The sequence below is a fragment of the Falco cherrug genome, chromosome 5 (assembly GCF_023634085.1).
Source record: "Falco cherrug isolate bFalChe1 chromosome 5, bFalChe1.pri, whole genome shotgun sequence".
Taxonomy (NCBI): domain Eukaryota; kingdom Metazoa; phylum Chordata; class Aves; order Falconiformes; family Falconidae; genus Falco; species Falco cherrug.
The window spans coordinates 3,725,013-3,744,806 of NC_073701.1; the positions used below are offsets into that span (position 1 = coordinate 3,725,013).

The 19,794-nt window shown below is 43.8% G+C and overlaps 1 protein-coding gene across 2 annotated transcripts in view; it reads right to left on the reverse strand.

Annotated features, from left to right (window-relative positions):
- SLC22A15 (solute carrier family 22 member 15) overlaps positions 1-11,933 on the reverse strand; it is a 41,369-nt gene extending 29,436 nt beyond the window's left edge. For both annotated transcript variants that reach the window (XM_055711824.1, XM_055711825.1), the window contains exon 1: positions 11,735-11,933. In XM_055711824.1, coding sequence (XP_055567799.1) covers positions 11,735-11,821 — 87 coding nt within the window. In that variant the 5' untranslated portion in view covers positions 11,822-11,933. The remainder of the gene's footprint in view (positions 1-11,734) is intronic.
- Positions 11,934-19,794: the final 7,861 nt, after the last annotated feature.

The following is a 19,794-nucleotide window of genomic DNA, read 5'->3' on the forward strand; positions in this document are numbered from 1 at the left end:
ATGTATACCTTCTATTCATAAAACATTTTAATTGGCTCTGTGTGGATGTTAACAGTTCCCTATTGAATTCCTTGCACTGATCTGTGTTAATCAAGATGAGTACCAAGCACGGGGGAGGAGGCACCAGCTCATAGTCACCGATGATGAAATGCTGAGTTGCGTTAGTTTGGTTCAAGTTTCACCTGTTTGTTTGTATTCTTTGTATGTTAAAATTTTATAGTCTGTCTAGATTAAAAGTCTATGGTGTAAGGAGATTTGGTAAAAGGCAACACCTTAATAACCTGTAAACTTTCACTTTCTCTGCTACGCAGAAAAGATTTTAGTTAGCCATTTATAGCTATTTCATTAACAGGTTTTGAAACTAACTTCAAAATAACATTTTGAAATTAACATTAACAGAAATGCCTGGAATGCCGTGACCAGCTTTCTTGGTGCTCATTTTGATAATAAATTATTTCCACAAAAAATGTAGAATCTCTTGTAAGACTAGTAAGGGACAAGGAAGAACTTCAATAGTTTCATTTGTGTATAACGAACACACCCACAAAAATAATTTATGAAACTTTTAGACTTCATAATTTACCTATTATGAAGCAAAAATGAAAAACAAAAGCAAGACTTAAATTCTGTGAAGTTTCTTCAACCTTTTTAATCAGCTCATCAGCAATTCACAACCAGCCTGGTCATTCCAGACAAGTATCAGCTGAAGCATTCACTGCTGACCAAGATAATGAGTAAGCCACTAACTTCTGACCTTTCAAATACAGAAACATGAAAAAAACTGTACCTTGAGGAAAGACAGAAATTAAGGAAGAACAACAAATGACCTTGCTCTGGTAGAAGCCCGTGATGAAGAGACGGTTACATTTTAGGATTAGACTTATTTCTCCTGAACCCATGACAAGCAGCTGAAAAGCTGGAGGGTCACCTGATTTTTTAAAAGTCTGATGATCTCATCTGTTCTGAGTTATTTCAAAAGAGCGATCTGTCTTGAAATTCACATGATGTCCCATGCCCCCCCCCCCCCCCCCCCAACTCTTACTTAGAAAAGCCCTAAAACGTCTTCCTGCTGCAAAATTATCGGCTGCTGAGAACACGCTCTTCTACCAAAGTACCTTTCCCCTCTTGGTTGTACAATGAATGTAAGACAGAAGGAAAGGCTGTTTTAGTTACAAAGCAAGAATCACAGTGCGCAGAACATGATGTAATCTCTCAGACACTTGACAACCCCAGCCCCACTCTGGCAGGAAACATTCCCTATGAAGAATGTAACCACTGTTGGATTATTACCTGTGTCAATGAGAGGATCAACACACATTTTGAAAGAACTTAGGATTTCTGTAGAGAAACTGAGAAAATCTACCCAGTTTCGTTTTTTCAACCTTAAAATGTAGACCTCAAGAATCCACAGAAAAAAGTCCAAAGTCTGTCCAAAACCACACCTAACTTTATTCCAGAAATTCTTTAACATCTACAGCGAAATCTAACACTGTACAGCAAACCACAACACTCAGAGCCTCATTTCCCACAGGTCTGTGGAAAATGTCCCCTTAGCTTCCCCTTCTTCTCTGTTTGAAACATCCAAACAGACACACGCCTCAATTCTGTTTCATGCTCAGTATCATTTGGATGGGCAATGGCAGCAGTAGGGGTTTGGTGCTCCTTCTGCTCAGACTGGCCGGCCAGCACGTGCTGATCAGCCAGGCAACTGCTGCCACCAAACAGTGCATGCACAGACAAGGGACACGTCACTCCCCATCAGCACAGGCAAATATTTGAGTCTCAAGAGCAAATAGCTTCATTGTACAAGTTTTCTGCAAAGACAGACCAAGTGGCAGCTAACTCCCGTGCACACACCTTTGCCTGTCAGAGCCACGGGAACGCTGCACATGTCTTGGACCTGTACTCGTGCCTACCTAACAATGACAAAACCCATTACAGCATCGGTGATAGGACTGCAGGACACGTACCTAAACCTTCAACTCTTCAGCTCAAGTTGCTTTAATAATTATTTTGTAGTCTATCACAATAAAATGAACCTCCCCTTTTTCTGCCAACATGCAGAAGTGATCTTTACCAGCAAAATTTAGTGAGGTATTTTCAGCTCTGCACTTTTTTCACTAGTGCCATCCTAGAGATCCAGTATCTTAAGTAAACTGATACCATTTGATATTTCTCAGTTACTGCCAATAAACCCAAGACAGAGGGCATGTCAGAGTCTGCTTATAACTGGAGAGCAAAACAGAGGGTGGAATGAAGATGCTGACAAACAAAAATCAAAACAAAGTTCCACAAAATGTTCTCCAAGAACAAAACAGTATTCTTCACACAAGATCATGAGTGAGTTTTAACTCTGAATACGCATATTTCCTTAAACTGTGCCAAAAGCATTCTTCTTCTACTCTTCCACCACCCCATTCTCCCAAACATCAGAACAATCAAGAAAACTTGCCATCATGAAACAGGTTGCTATCACTTTCTGCAAGCTGGATTTCTCCACAGTGCTATAAATACAGACAATGAGTTTGCTGTTAAGAAGTCAGTCTTGTACTGAAGCAAAATCTTGCAAGACAGTTATCTATATGGTTTGCTCCGGGACAGATGAAAATTTACAAGATTAAGAACAGCTCAGTAGGATTCCTCTACTGTGATGTAAGTCTGTTGGATAAATTAACAGCTAGTGTCCTACCTACCACAGAATCGTTAAAAATTACCATAAATACTTCCCCCCGCCCCCCCCCCCCCAAAAAAAAAAAAAGCATAGGAGGTAGAGGCAATGCACAGGATACCAAGGAGACCTAGAATTTGCTGAAGACCTAGACTGGAGAAGCAGATGCTACAATGCTTCTGGCATGTTACAAAGTACACCACGCCGAAAAAAACCTCACAGCCTTGCCCTACAAAGCATCAAGTTCAGTGACAGAAATGAACAGTAGTTTTACTATATATTTAAACAGTTAGCACAGCAGCCAACTGCATGCTGGGTAGACCGAAACCATGAGTCCAGAACTGCTTCAGGCACTATAGCCTAAACAATTTTCATTTTTGTAGTATGCTGGAGTACGTGCAACACCACTTAGAAGAAGCAAACATAGTTACCTAGCATGGCCTCACAGCCTGCATCTCAAAGGGCCGAGACAGGACTTGCCACTGCTACAACCGGATCACCCTGAGCAAAGGAAATAGTCACCCTCAGCATCACAGGTTGAATGGCCTCTGAACATGCAAGTTGGAAGTATTAACTTTCTGCCTTTAGAATCAAAAGGACGAAAGAAAGCTTAGGTGCCATATTAAAATATCTATATGTAAACTTGCAGTTCCTCTCTGCTAAAAATGCTCACACACTGATAAGTTAGAGAACCAAGCCAATAAACAAGAACCAAGAACAAAAATTACAAAACCCATTATAAATACTACCTCTACTTTAACAGGAGTATTCCAGAAAGTTAAATTACATTAATGTGTAAAGTGCCAAGACTCCCCAGTTGAATACCAGCTATACAGTTTCATCAATACCACATCAGAAGTGCCACTCCACTATTATGTGAAGAAGGACTTAGAGGAGAACAAAGCAAAAAAGTGCCAGAAGTTACTATTCCACTTTATCAATATACTAAAAACCAGCCCAGGACTGAACAGTCTCAATGGCGTTATATGATAACATGACAAAAAAAGTCAGCAACTCCTGGTAACAAAAAAAGCAGGAATTGTGGGCTGACAAGTATCAGGCAGAATTTAGTCCTGCCTCCACAAACAGGATTATTCTTTTGTTTGCATTTCATCTTTATCCTTCTTTCTCTCCGTGTCTCCCAGCCTGCTTTGGCTATCAACATAGCCAAATGACAGCCAATATCAGTATCGTAAGAGACCAAAGTCCTCACCTTAGACGCTGGTTTGGGACACTGCCAAAGAATATTGGGCGAGTGTCTTAATCTCACAGAGCCAGTTCTGCTAAGAGTATGAGAAAAGCCCATTCTCAGCTGTGCCTGGACTTCCTCACTACCAAATGACTACAGCATTTAACTCGGTAAAAAGACATAATAAAAGCACACACTGATTACTTCAGAAGTTTCTGCTATTTAAGTATCCAGACTAAAAGACATTGCTGACATTTATATAAGCTGCTTTCATTCATTTATTCATTTTAAGGACTTGCCTGCAGGATAAGCAATTGGATCTACTCGTGTTTTGTTTTGGGGTTTGGTTTTTTTAATTACAAAAGCTTTTGGTTTACTGCTATTTCAGAGCAACACGATGAGCCAGAACTGAAAACAGGTTTTTTTTCTAATTTTCTGGTGGAACTTGCTAAACCAGCGATTTTTCAATGTACAGCCTACAGGCCTCAGAAGTCCCTGAATTACTTCTTAAAGTTCTGGGAAAAATAATGAAGAAACACAAAGCTGCCAGCAGTCTTAGATTTACTGTACAAGGATTTAACATCTTCAGTGGGAAGTCTGTAGGGGGGGTGGAAATTCAAAAAGACTGAAGAGCTCTGGTCTTTCTCTAAGTATTTTTAAGACACCAATAACTGAAGAGCATACCACAAATGGAAAGCAGTAATAGGGCATACACGCAACTGTCTTCAGCTTTCCTTACCCAAGGATCTCAAAAGCTTCATTGTGCCTTCCAAGGCAAATTCTTAACACCCTTTCCCCCCCAAGCCCACCGGGATTAGGAAAAAGAACAGGTGAACAGAAATACAATGTTTAACCAGGTTAAGCCCAAACTTCATCAGAGGTCATACTGCAAACAGAAAAGACCTAGAAGACAGATGCGATTGCTCCAGAGGGACTTCAGTCCCACTATGCTTGCTTTTTCCAAGTACCAGCCAAGGTTTTACTTAATGCAAACAACGCACATGAAGCACTACATTACCTATAAATAGAAGTAGTTACATTAACCACTCCAGTCAAACAAACAACATTTGAGAGCACAAAACTTTATTTGGGTCAGAAATAAAGAGCAACAGTTATGTGCAAGTTGGAAACAATTATTCCGAGTTCAATTATACATCTACCGGTTCTATCACTTGAGAGAAAAGGAAATTAGTCTCTAAAATGGAGGAAGTGTCAGTGACGAGAGACTTGATGATGTGACTTGCTAGTGGAAAAATACAGGCAACTTATTGCCTATGAAATATGGGAAGCTAGACTGTGTGTACATATGGGCAGGGAAGCAGCAAAGGGAGATAAGTGTGTCAATACAAGTATTTTTATTCCATACTCTTTGCTGTCTGGTAGAATTATGCCTGCTAACCCCCCGGCTCATCTTCTGAAGGTGCTCAGAGGACAGACTGGCTAGATGAATTGTCTCAACAGTTTGCCAGGCTGAAAGCCATCTTGATTAATAGCAGAAGATGGGATTGCTTCAGCTCCCGCTGAATCCAAATACCATCCCATTGCACAAAATATTCTAAAACTTTCTTGTTAATAATCTGAAAACATGTCCCCATATGTTTTACCCACACTACATATAAAGATGCCAATCACCACTGACACAGTGCCTCCCAGGCACCTTCCACTCCCAGTTGTTAAAAAGACATTGCAAAAACAAGGCATTCAGCCATAGCTAGAGTAGAGCCCCAGAGTGAGTTCCTTCTGACAACTTCGCTCTTTACACAGCACGTAACCTTTGCTTTTAAAAAAAAGTTTCATTTGTCTGCTGTTGTGTTTTGTTTTTTTTTAATAGGCAGAACAATCTGCTTCCTTCCCTCTGTTGCCAGGCTTTCAGAATGTCTACTGTGGTTCTCCCAAAATTTATGCTTTTTGCTATGCCCATCAGCAGTAACTCTGCTAAGTCTTTACAACAGCACATTGAACAGACATCTTCTAGGACTGAACTGCAAGAAACTGAAGTCACCTTGTAAGTTAAATTGCAAAAGCTGGCTAGATGTGTTTATATAGCTACATACATACAGAATGCCTGGTTTCCCTGTCAGAGTGAGTGTAGTGATCATTAAAAGAGCAAGACACAGCAATTGTGAATGACACTTAGAATCACCTAAATGAGCTCAATTACATGTGCTTTGCAGTTTAAGTGCAGCTAAAAGGAAGGTCCCAAAAGCTACGGCTCATGTTTCTTCTATACCTCAAGCTTGCTCTGACCATACTTTGACCATACTTATCATACTCTGACCACACTTTTCCCCCTGCATAAATTTAAGGCTTAGCTATGTGGATGCACTGGTTTGAATTAAGACACAACATAATTTTGAGGGAAGACTGGGATGTAGGCAGCTGATAAGGTATTCATGAGACTCTTCCACTCAGGATTGCTTCTGGAAAAAACAGTAGCAATTTAGCTATTTAAAATTAATCGGCAAGGAAACAGTTATTAGAATTTAGACTTCTGCATTATTTCTGAGAGTTAAGGACCTCACTGCTAATGAAGCACGTCAAAACTCAGCATTGTTATTTCAGGTTTTCTAAAGAATATAGCATGATGTCTGCATCAGCTGCATTCACTTTTATAAGGTGATATACATCGCTATAGTATCAGAAAATATGTGACTGTTTCTTTTAGCATTCACTTTTATAAGGTGATATACATCACTATAATATCAGAAAATATGTGACTGTTTCTTTTATGGAACAGTTAAGGATCTGAAAGAAGTAATTATAGAAAGCCAGACCACACTGGTCTTGACTGTATTAGATTCTTCTGGCAGCTGTTTTTTTCACAGAAGGCCACTAAAGGACCAAGGAATCTCGGTTAGCATCTGAATCATTGAAATGAAATGTAATAAGTGAAAAAATAACTACTTCTTTTTCTTTAAAAGACTCCCTCCACTCAACTGGAGCAAATGGTAGGAATGGTCTTCACCTCAAAGTTCCACTGACTTTCAGGCAGAAATATTCTTAGCTAAATGAGTACTTTGTGTGATTAACTTACATAATTACATCCACCTAGCTTATTTTTTTCCCAAGCTATACCAGAACAAGGACTTATATTCAGTGATGCAACTACTTTAAAAGCCTTCATAATTTCTGCAAAGAAAGCAACACCATCCTCTAGCATAAGCATGTTCTGAGTAAGATACAATGCACAAAAAGATGTGGAAATAAGAACCTTACTTTAAGAAATAAGAATTTGGGCCCCTACTTTTTATGTTTGTATTCATGCCACATTTGAAACCGCCCCTCCCATGTAAGTGGCCACACATTTGACATACATTCCACAACTGCTTTCTTGACAATCTGAGGGACTTAAAACTCTTTCTTTTCCCATAGACATAAAGAAAAAAGGCAAACAGTGAGATAATCAAAGTGAAGGAAGGTTACACAGCAATTCTGCAAATCTTTTTTATATCTGCCACCTTGCTTACATACCTTACAGATACTTACAGTTGAACTATGTCCAAGTAACTTTCAGTAAACAGCACACCTGTCATGAAGCCCCTGGAATGCCTTCAGCACCCTACGCTAGCAATTGTAAGGCAATTTGTGTAATTCCCATCTCTTTCTTTCATTTTAAATTCTTCATTACTTTTCAGATTTTTTGTACTTTCTATTCAGATAAAGTTCTAATGGTATACCTCATCAAGGACTGGGAGTAAGCTGGTCATTTCTGGCTAGTTCAAACAGCAGCTTAATAGACTCAAGCAGATGTAAGTATTAAAAGAAGATGCACTGACAAAGTATTTCATTACTGTCACTACAACTACAAAGTAACATCTCATGCTATTAAGGAGGTAGAACGTGTACAGGGGATATATCAGAAATGTCAAGGAACAGAGTTAAAGAAGGCTTTATATGGGATCACATCTGTATCCTATCCAAAGGCAGACACTACTGCTTTTGATGTATTTCTAAAGATTTGGAATGAGTCTGCCTTACTTAAGCCACATGTCCCAGAATATGCTTTCCCTCAAAACATTTGTGCAGATGAGCTGATTAAAGAGCAGCTTTCTGCATTGGGATGTTCTAATGACAGAAGTCATACATGACTTGCTGCCAACAGCGAAGAGATGTTAGCAGCACCACTCATTACAGCTGCACTACATCAAGAATGTCTTTGCCTTAAAATAATTATTATTCAAGGAACTTGATGTTACCATCTTAACCGTTCTCCCTAAGATGGATGGAAACACCACCCTTGGTAATTATCCATACTGCTGCGTAATGCACATTACTCATTACTTTAGGCAAAGACTTTTTCAGCTGTGCAAACAAGACCTCCCTTTTAAACTCTTAACATGTTTTAAGAAGCCTTTTACTAGAGATCCAGTAGGAACACACTCCTGTTCTCAGATTTCTGCAAATTCAGTTTGGACTTGGGCTATCACATAGCTCAGATTCACCAACAAAGACAGAGCCTCTTCCAACCATGTATTTTGGGTCACAAGGGACCAAGAAAATTTTTTTTAAAATATGCTTGCATGCTTTCAAGCATCGGATCAAGATGTGAGATTTTATCTAACATTGCTACACACACTGAACAAACATCAGAAGACATCATTCTTTAATAATGCTTCAATATAAACTCTTCAAAAGGTAGTGAGCACCTTTTTAGTAATCAGTAAGTGTCAAGCAATTGCTTTTAGTTCAGAGCCCTAAGTATTTTAAGAGTCATCAGCTCCCTTTATTCCTCCCTCATTCTCTTAAAGGTTCACTGAAAACGCAAGACTCAAAGTCACATCATTAGACTATCCCCACACTCGTTGGGTAAGTTTGGTCTTTGCGTAATTCCACAGATTTTGGAAAAAAAAGAAAATGTTTCTCTACATTAGCTGTTGTCACTCCATTATAAAGTTACCAACCACTGCTATAAAACATTCCTAAAAAATCTTGCAAAGTCCTATGAAGTTGGTAGGGAATAAGCCAGGCATATCTTAATACAGTAACAGCTCAACAAGGTAATGAATAACAGCAGCAGGTAGCAGAGAAATAATACAGATCAGTGAAGAAAATGAAAGAAGCAGCCCACAAGACTTACACTTAATCTAGTTTTACACTGATGACATACAAAAATATTTTTTTCAACTACAAGCAGCCTGGAGGTTTTTTCCCAAGAGTGTCAGTAAGTGCGTTACACAGGTCGAGTTACCAGTTCGCTCAAGCCCACAGGGAAGTTTACTATCATGTGGAAAGTCTCATCCATACAGACACAAATATTTGGTACAGCTTGCCTCAAAAAAGTTCTCTGACTAAACTATGGTTGTAATTAGAATTCAGAGACCAGATACATTGGCATGTCAGTAAGGCTGCATGGTAGAAACAGTCCACTGTAGAAATTTATATGACAAAAGTACTATGATGACAAAAAATATAAGTAGAAAACTCAAGAGATAAGAAACATGCAGACATAAAAAAGCACAAATGCCTATAAGGAAAGCAAGAACATCTGCTGGGCATCTTATGGGGCAGGAAAAACAAGAGTTTAATTTCAGTATATTAGCATCAGAGATTAAGGGACTTGACACAGCAAAGACAAAAATATTTTTCACCCATGTGGTAGTCTTATCTTTAAGAATGTTAAATTATTTTTTATATCAATAGGCCAATGCAAAAATACAAGCCAACTGAGGGAGCACATGGGAAGGGACAGGGAAACAAGCAATAAAATGGCATACTCAGTCCATGGCAGAGCCAGTGACATAGACTAGCAGGAGTTCTCATTCTGCAGCCTGATGCTGCAGCAAATCCACTAAAGGAGCCCATGATTGCCTAAATCTACATCACACACCCTCTACATTACTTACCCTTGAGTCCATCCTCCAAAGACTTGACGATAAACCAGACAAACGACTAACAGTGGCCGTGGAACCTGCCTTCAGTCTTGCTCTTGCACATCCCAGTGACACATTACATAACTTGGCATCAGTAAAGGAACACAGAAAGCAATCAACCACCCAAGCAGGAACCAGTTGTACAAGTCTGAATCAATTTATGGATTGAAAGACAACAAGCTTCACATCTAAATCCCTTACAAACTCCTGTGCCTGGCATGATAGGAAGCAAAGAAAACATACCAGTCAGGGGACGATCCTCATTGGTAAAGTTCAAGAATTAACAATAATATGAGAAGAAAAAAAAAAAAAAAAAAAGAAAAAAACAAGTCCTGCAAACCAGCTACCTTTTTTCTTTAGTTATTCTGATTAGCTTCCAGATTTGTAAAGATCTTTGTTTACTTCTCCCATGAGAAATGCAAGTTAATTCATTAAAAAGAAAACAAACAAACAAAAGCATTACAGAACAGCTGACCCATACTACTCAAAACCGTAGGAATACAGACCACTTGTAGATTGGTCCAGAGCATGACTGGCACCAGAAGAAAAAAATAACTATTCCTTCCTAAATTCCTGATCTTCAGTGAGCATACAAAGCTGGTCAGCCAGCAGAACAAACTCTGAGCAATGTCTAACTTTAAAGGATTAATAAACTAAATCAGTCAAAGAGAAACAATACAAAGAACAGAGACCTGCAAATTTTTTGCTGTTCATCATCATAGCTTTGCAACCAAGTACAGATATCCCAGTTGACAGGACCGGGCATTTGAATTTTCTTTGGTCCTCTCATACAGCTTCTTGACACTTCTGCCAGTCCCCTAGCTGCCAGGAGAAGACATCTTCAGTCTCACAGCTCATGACTAGAAGTTCTTGATCACTATAAAATACTGGGCAGCAGAGGCAGGAGGATACTTAAGTTCTCCTCTCCCCTCCTGCAGCTGCTAAGTTTCCACAGTGGCTGTAACCCAGCATTTGTCAGCCTAGCTGAATTCACTAAAATTAAATTTCTGAAGTTAGCATAGAGTAAACCAAAGTTCTGTCAGATTCAAACTATACTTTATGTCTAGGCCTGACTGTGAAGGTGCACATATTAACCTCATCTCTCCTCTCCACCTCCACAGGAATAGGCACAAAGATGAAGCAAAGCTGGAGTGAAGACAACACACCTGGTTGCAGAGCACATCACCTGGTCATGCAGCCTCTAATACTAGAGCATACCGCTGTTACTTTGAGCTCCATTTTAATCATGAAACTTAAGGGCAGTCCAGTTTTTTATCTCACAGAACACAAACCTGACTACCCAAAATGTAAAGCCTCGTTCAAATACCTAATGCAGAGCCACTGCCCCTACATTCCAAGAGTTAAGGCAAATCAAAGTACCATAAGCAACCATAGCCTATCAGCTGATTAGATGACAGCTTCTGCACACAGAGGTATCAGTGACCACCTGTACCTATTCAAACATTTCCACCACAAACAAGCCACGCAATCTAGAAATGACTAGCCTAGGCCATTAACCCTAGGTTGTGTCAGATTCCCAGCACAGTCTCTGACAGAAGTCACTGTCTTCCAACCCAGCTCATGGAAATCTGTTTAATTTCACTTCAACAAGCCCTTCACCTGACAGACTGAATACTCCCAGTTTGCTCACCCAGTGACACGAGGCACACGACTCCCCAGGCACCACGGCACAGACAGCACCAGCCGTCTGCCCCAAATTCACCCTGCAGAAGTTCACCCTGCCTTTGCACAGAGGTCACCTCCGCGCCAGCGGCACAGCAAACCGCAGAAAACCAGTTCCTGCCACCAGCAGCCCTCAGCAGAAAACCTCCAGCACCAATCTGCACCCCAGGCAGCACCCACCCCAGGCACACCCACCCAACCACCCGAGCCACCACCTGCCCAAAGCACCCACACTGAGCGGGAGGGAGCATCCCCCGCCGCCACTGCCTCCCTCATGCAAGCCGGGCGCTGCACCCCACGGAAGGGGGGGGGGGGGGGGCTCACCTGGAGAAGCACGGCCAGCAGGACGCACAGATACACCTGGTAGGGCCCCATCTGCCCCACCAACGGGAACGCCTCCTCCACCTCCATCCCGCTCCTCGCCCGCCACGCAGCGCATCCCCGGCCCGGGGCGGGGCGCGGAGCAGCGGCCGGGCCCTCGCCGAGGAGGTGGAGGAGGAAAGGGCGGGAGGCGCGAGGCGGCGCTCACGCGCAGGCGCCCGGGAAGCGGCCCGCCCAGAGCGCACGCGCAGCCCCCCTCCTTCCCGGGCGCGCGCCGGGGGAAGCGGAAGTGCAGCGGCTGCCGCGGTGCCGGTGGGGGCGTGTGGCGCCCGCGCGCGTCTCCCGAGTTAGGCGGCTCGCGCGCGGTTGGGGCTGCTGCCGGCTGCCGGCTGCCGGCGGGGGGAGAGGCGGGGGGGCGAGGCAGCTCTGTGAGGGGTCAGGCTCTCTGAGAGGTCTCTCACGCACTCACTGTCCGTGAGGGGTCGCGCTCTCTGTGGGGGATCTTGAGCCCGCGCCCTCTCAGTGAGGGGTCTCTTGCATCCGTGCTGTCTCTGAGGGGTCGCTCACGCTCTCTGAGGGATGTCTCTGTTAGGGGTCTCACTCTGTGAGGGGTTGCGCTTGCTCTCACTTTCTCAGGGCTTGTGCTATCTGTGAGGGGTCTCTTGCACACTCACTGTGAGGGGTCGTGCTCGCTCTTGCTCTGTAAGAGCTCGCCCTCTGTGAGGGGTCTCTTGCACCCACGCCCTCTCTGTGAGGGATCTCTCACTGAAGATTCAATCTGTGAGGGGTCTGTCATGCTTTGTGAGGGGCCACTTATGCACTTAAGGGATCGCACTCTATGAAGGGTGTCTCTGAGGGGTCACGCTTGCTCTTGCTATCTGAGGGCACGCGTGCTCTGTGAGGGGTCTCTTGCACCCGCTCGCGTGCTCTGAGGGGTCACGCTCTATAAGGAGTGTCTCTGTGAGGGGTTGTGCTTACTCTCACTCTGTGAGGGCTCGCACTTTCTGTGAGGGGTCTCTCACACACTCGCTTTCTGTGAGGGGTCTCTTGCACCCGCTTGTGTGCTCTGATGTGTTGCTTGTGCTCTGAGGGTCACACTCTGAGGGGTGTCTGTGTGAGGGGTCTCACTGCGAGGGTTTGCACTTGCTCTCGCTCTCTGAGGGATCATGCTGTCTGTGAGGGGTCTTATGCTGTGAGGGCTCGCCATCTGTGAGGGATCTCTTGTGCCTGTGCTTTCTCTGTGAGGGGTCTTTGTCACTCTCTGTGAAGGGTCTTGTGCTTTCTCTTTGTGAGGGGTGTCTGAGGGGTGTGTGAGGTGAAGTGGGATGTGGTGGCTATGAAGGACGGGTGAGAGGACTGAGGGAGTTTGCCAAGGGTGTGTGAGGCGTGGAGGTGGCTTGGATGGCTGGGCTGCTTACAGCAAGCAAGCACATGACTGGGGAGATGGGCCCTAGGTGGAGGGGAGTGGTCTTCCTCATGAGGTGCAGCACCTCTGGTCATAGTTGGAAATGGGAAGGGGAAAGAGGCATTACCCCTGGACCCTTGGTTACGCCAAGGCAGCGCACTGGCCCCACAGGCTTGGCAAGAAGGCTTCTCTGGGTACCTGCAAGCAAGGTGGTTCTGGGTTTTATGGCACTCTCCATGCAGCAGCGTAACTCAAATCCAATTTCATCGTAAGAGCACGCTAAGTTACAGTCTGTGCTCAGTGGGTTTGCACCTGCATTGAATAGTGTTAGCCCTGTGCCTGAGAGGCTGTACCCATGTAGTACATGTCGCTTAAGTTCTATAAATTCACACAGGGCCCTAAATGCTGTCATATCTCAACTGTGGAATATTCTGTAATTATACTTAATAGCATACCTGCTGGTAGCTGAAAAAAACCAGATTTGATGTGAGACACGTAGGTGTCACGAGTTCAGTTCTGGACCTATGCAGATCTCACTGTTCTTGATTTAATGCCTAGTGAGGACATGCCTCTCTGTTACAGCAGTCTTCATGAAACTGTAGTTGTAATGTGTTTTATGAAAAGCATTTGCCATTTATTTGGAGAGCCTTCATTGTGAACATGTGGTAGAAGTTCTCACTTAGAAGTAATGGGACTGGTTTGTGAAGAAATGTGAACTCAGCTGAGTAGGAAGGAAGATAAATACATGTGTGAAATAATATCAATGCAAAGTGGCAATGAGCTTTTCACGGTCCATTTTCATTCCACTTTACAATAAAGCTCCAAGAACATGAAACAACTGAGACTTTTTTTTTTTTTTTTTTTTACCTGGTGGTACCAAAAAGCAGCAGCAACATCTTTATACTTGCAGCTTTTATCATGTGAACAACAGCTGGAGAGAAAGGAAGAGGGTTATATGACAAGATGTGACCTTTAGGACCATGCCAGGAGCCTGGGAAATAATACTATTTCCTTGCTGTAAAAATCTCAGCAAATTGACAAGCATCAAAGCAATTTACTCTTAATATGAAATTCACCTTTGCCCTAAGCACTTCTTTTTGTATTTGAGGCTTAGTACAGATTGATTAAAGGCAAAACAGCAAAGGATTTCTGAAATGTCAGGACCTTTCTGGTGTTCACCCAACCGCACTTATTTTATTACTCAGCTAAGATGCAGAGGAGGTGTCCTGGTGCTCAGGAGCCCAGCATTCCTCTCCCCTGCACCCTTCCCACCCAGTCAGTTCAGCCACACTCGAGGGCAACCACAGCTTTATTCCATCTTGCCCAGCACCAGGCAGAGCTGCTGCTGTTGACACCAGCTCCCAGCCCCCCTGCGGCTCTGGAGTCAAAGTGAGCAGAGGCAGGGGAAGGTGATAGCACTTAATCCCTGTCAGGGAGGGTGCTGACTCCAAATCCCCGTGCTCCCTTCAGCCCCTTGGCACTTCTGTCCTTGCTCTTGCTTGGGACCTCCAGCACACCTGCCTGGGAGTTTTCCTTCCAATGTTCCCTGCTTCCTTACAGCCACCCAAGCTACAGGCTCTGCCTGCTGCGTGCGCAGCAATTAGGACTGGCAGTGCTCTGCTGTATTCATCTCCACATGTTGCTGCCTTCCAGATGATGCTCTTGCTCTGCCCCTGCCATCACTCTGCTGAGATAACACTTCTGACTCCCGTAGCCTCCAGTCCTGACTGTACCGAGGTTACTGGGTTGGCTTTAGGCATATCTGTAGCATGCAGCAATGCCCTGCGTCTGGGGAAAACAGCTACTGGGGAGCTGTCTCCTCTTGTGCAGGTGCTTCCCAAGCAAAGTCCAGTGGAGGACCATGAAGATGATGGACTGGAGTATCTGTCATGTGAGGAGAGGCTGAGAGAGCCAGGAGTGTTCAGCCTGCAGCAGGGAAGGTTCAGGGAAGAACTTCCCAACCTGTAAATAATGTCTGATGGGAAGGAATGAAGAGAGGAGCCCAGACTCTTCTCAGTGGTGCCTACCAACAGGGCCAGAGGCAATGGGCACACATTTAAAAGAAAACAACCACCAACAAACTTGATTTGAATACAATAATTTTATTTATTTATTTTTACTGTGGGTGTGGTCAAACACTGGAACAGGTTGCCTACATAGGCTATGGAGTGTCCCATCTGTGGAGATAACTCAGCACCCAACTGGACACGGTCCAGGCGTGAGCAGAAGAGGTGATGATCTAGATGATCTCCAGAGCTCATTTCCAACCTCAACCATTTTATGATTCTGTAGTTAGCACGTCCCAGCTATGACTGAGCCTCTCACATTCCCACTTCGTTCTTACAGATTTTGGTCACACCACCAAAAATGCCTGATTTTAGCAGGGATTTGGCTTTTCATTTTTTGCAGTGAAACCTGAGTGTTGGGCAGAAAGGGTGTTGTTTCAGAGTCAGCCTGAAGGATAGGACTTGGCAGGAGTGTATCTATGGGACACTGACCAGAGGTATAAAGCAAGGAACCCAGGTGGAGCGTAGGGGGAGGAGAGGTAGAAGTGGCTGAGTGAAGTAAAATACCACTAACTGCCACCCTACACTCCAAACATGCAGGTACCTCATGTCACATTCTGCAATGACCATACGGTGAATTTAGAAGAAAACAGGCTTTTTCATCTTCCCGATTTTCACTGACAATGAAAAGTATTTGCCCTGTGAGGCTGGCAGTTTTGGAAAGGATTGGATGCAATGTTCAGAGGTTTCAGCATTTTGTCAACGTAATGATAGCACTGCACTCCACTTGGCCAATGATCTTTCCTCACTGGAGCCCTCAGATCTTCCCAGAGTATTATTGTCTGAGAAGTTCATTAATGTGCAATTTTCTCCCTCCTCCTCCTCATTAATAACCATGTCAAATAAGAATAGTCTTAACAATCCTGTCTGTGGGGAATTTTTCTTTTAATGAGAGTGATTCAGGCTTCTAACTCAGACACAAATATGGTATCCCTGAGGTTTTCCCACATCCCCCCCACCCCCCCACCTCCCATTACTACCACGTCATGGTTTTGTTGCACTTGAGAGGCTTAGATGTCACATTTACATGGGCACTCCAAAAGTGAGACAGCTTCATGGCTTCTTTTTCAGCCTTTCTGAAATAATAGTTCTATACATGATCAGCCCCTTTCTGTCTGTATGTAATGATGGCCCAGAGCATTCAAAGCTCTAGATACATGTAAATGCAGAGGGGTAACCCTAAGCTAAGTTCTTCTCTTTAAAAAAATAAATCAGAGCTAACCTAATTCTGGTTCATCAGCATTGTTTCCTGATTTGCTGTATTCATTTGTAGTAGATTCTGACATGGCTGTTAATTTTGCCTTGGAAACACAACCAATAATAGTTTGAAAAAAGAACTTAAAAGGACTATTGATGTTCCCACCTTCTAGGTGGGGATTTCTCACCTATTCAGAGGGTGGCCAGACAAATCCTTGGATCAGCACTTAGCACAGCTGAAGTCTGAAGATCTGTTTCTGGTGCAGGAAGGTACAGCTTGTCCAACAGTGGACATTGTAAGCTGTGAAACGTTTTAGCCCAGGCTGCCATGGATGCCGGAAGATCAAGTGGGTTCAAGTGAGAGCTCGACAAATACACAGAAGAAAAGTCCACTGAGGTTTATCTAATGCAAAGAGGAAACACCTCTGGCTCCAGAAAGTCCCTGAAAGATAAATTGCTCAAAGTTGATATCTGGAGGAAATATTTATCCTCTCTTCTTATACTTCTGCCTAGGCATTAGGTTTTGGCCACAGCAGGAGATGGGATTTGGGTCAAAAAGGACATTTGCTCTCTTGCTGCACAGCCATGTTTGTGATCTTGCACTTCATCAGGTTCTCATCCCCTCCTGACTTCCTTCCCTTTAACTCACAGGAGGTTTCCACTGCATCAACTGAGCTGAATGCTGAATGGCAAATGATGGAGCTCTGACTGAGGCAATGAGAATGGCAGCTGCGAGAAGAAGTGGTGGGAACCTCTTCCGTAAGAGTACAAAGCGCTTATGGTTCATAAAAGCAGTTACCATTAAACCAGCTTAGAGCTGAAGAGGGTCTCTCCTTTAGGACAAAAATGAAGCAGAGGTTTCTTGCTCTCTTAGCTTCATCTGATCCACAGCAAGATGACAGGAGCAGTGAGAGGGGTTGACGGTACCTGCCAGAATGCTTGCCTTTGCTGGCCTTCTGTTATGGAAAATGAAGATTTTTCCAGCCAGATTAGTCAGCTGCGCATTGCAGCTGGCTTACTCCATAATACTATGCAAAGCTAGCATATGGCTCATTACAATACACCCTGACTAAGTGTTCAGCCAAACAAGCCACCAAGGCATTTTTGCTTCTCTGATGTGCCGTTTGCACTTTTTGCAAACAAAGCAACAAACAATTCCTTTGGAGGCACTTTTCAATTTTAAATGAGGCTTGAGGATGCTGAATTTCTGGCTGTGCTGTGAATGATGCTACAAGCTGATTCCCTATCCCTTGCTAGATGGACAGTTCCCTGTTGAAACCAGCTCTGATTCAGGTTCAGAGATCTGAGCGTCCTCACACATTACGTATCTCTGACAGTGGACAGTTGGTCTCAAGATGTCTCCCCTGGTCATGCCCCAAGGTGCACATCTGCAGACAACACCCTTCTTGGCCAACAGCATCTGTAACTACTGTCCTGACCCTGCTCAGTTTCCCGTCACTTAGACATTACTTGCAGTGTCCCCCGTGGAGTGGGAGCTCCAGTTTCACCACGAACACCTTCAGGGGTTTCAGGCTGAGAAAAGGAGTTTAGGAACCACACTTTGTGCTTAAACATACTAAAAGCCTAGACATAAAAAAACACCTAGATTAGTCCTAAGAGGCAGCATTGGCCATTGTGGTCTCCCAGCAGTGACTGACACAGAGATAACGATGTTGAACATAAAGGTGAGTGCTTGTATCTCAGAATGGTTCTCTTGAACGGTTGTGCCACACTGCCATTGAGAGAACCCATGTGTTCTTCATAGGCTCTTTTCCTTTCAAGCAGTTATCATTTGGCTGGAGTAGTGTTCATAATCTTGACATTTACACCCTTCATTCTCTGCCTTATCACCAGTGTACAGATGATTTGTTTGGACTGCCTCTCTCATTCTGCAGACTGCTGAAGATCCCACAGAAGTACACAAAAGCACTTAAAGGTGTTTTTCTGGCAGAAGCAACAGTGCTCTGGGTTTGGAGGCAGAGAAGGCGCTTGGCAGGTGGTAGCTTCCTCATTAAGCCCTCCAAACATGAAAAGCCCTTAGAAAGGACAACTTCATGGATTTCAGCAGCTATTCCTACCTGAGGTGTGTCATGTAGTGCAATACTGGTATTCTGCTCAGTATGTTTGGTCCCACGAAATTATCACAGGAGTAACTTGTCCTTCAACGGCAACTCCAAACTGCAAAATAAGGCTTTTGGTTCTCTCCTGCCCTTGCAAAAGTGAGATAACTTAGGAAAACCCATCAAAAATGAAGGTGCAAAGACAGCCAGACATCAGACAGGTGCTGCCGAGTGTCAGGTAGAAGCTCACAGTCAAAATTAACAGAAGTTTGGAGACCTAAGGTCACTGTGGCAGCAACATGGAAAGTCTCATGAGGCCCTACTTGTCTGACCTGATGGGCTGGCACAGACTATATGGATTGCCGGGCAGTGGCTGGCACTAGCTCAGGGCTATCCGAAGTGTGATCTACTGAACTGAACATAACTTAGGCATCTGCACAGAAAAGAGAAAGCATCCATGGGTAATGGGATTCTGTATTTTTACCTTTAGATGTGGGAGGCAGGGGACACTCATTATGTCAATAATCAGGATGCCACAGCGTGGTTTTCTATAGGTAGCAGTACAGCATTTCTCCAGCAAACAGGTTTGCAGCTTGGGGGAGTTCCCAAGACGCAAAGGTCTTGTGGACTTTGTGTCTCCAAAGAGCTGTAGTTCTCAAAGTGAACTTGGGATCCTGCAAGAGCATTTACAAAAGAATGTAAGCAAGGAAAGACCCTCACTCAATAATAACAGGAAGGGATAGTGCATACAATCAGAGTTTCACAGCAAAGAATGCTTTTGAAGCTTGTGCAGCTAGCTACACAGTGGGAACGGAGAATTTCAGTACTTTCCGTTACCCAAGGAAATGGGAGGTTTCAAGTTATCCTTGTGTTCAGACATTCCAGTTGATAAGTGGGAAAAGAAAGACACCAAACCCCCTACCCAGCCCAGGATCCCAGAGAAAACAGCTGCCTTTGCCCTGCAGCTCCTGCCCACCTACATTCAGAAGGATCTCTCAGCCATCCACGATACTATTTATTTTCCCGAGTTGATTGTTGGCCTCAGAAATTTACAGTCTGGTGCAAGACATGAGTCAATGAGAGCAATGAGGGACAGTGAAACAGGGAGGCAGGAATGTGAATCCGAATGAATACACAAGTTAGCTGGATGCAGAACACATGGAGACAAGTTTTGCCACTGAGGCAAATGGTATGATAGAAATGAGATAAATACACCGGCACTGAACTGCCTGTTACAGCTGATACGTGCTGGCAGATTTCCACAGGCATTCAGGTAGAAAGAGGTCCTGAGGAAGGCTTTCAAATGGAGTGGATTTGGACTTTCTCCAGCAGAGG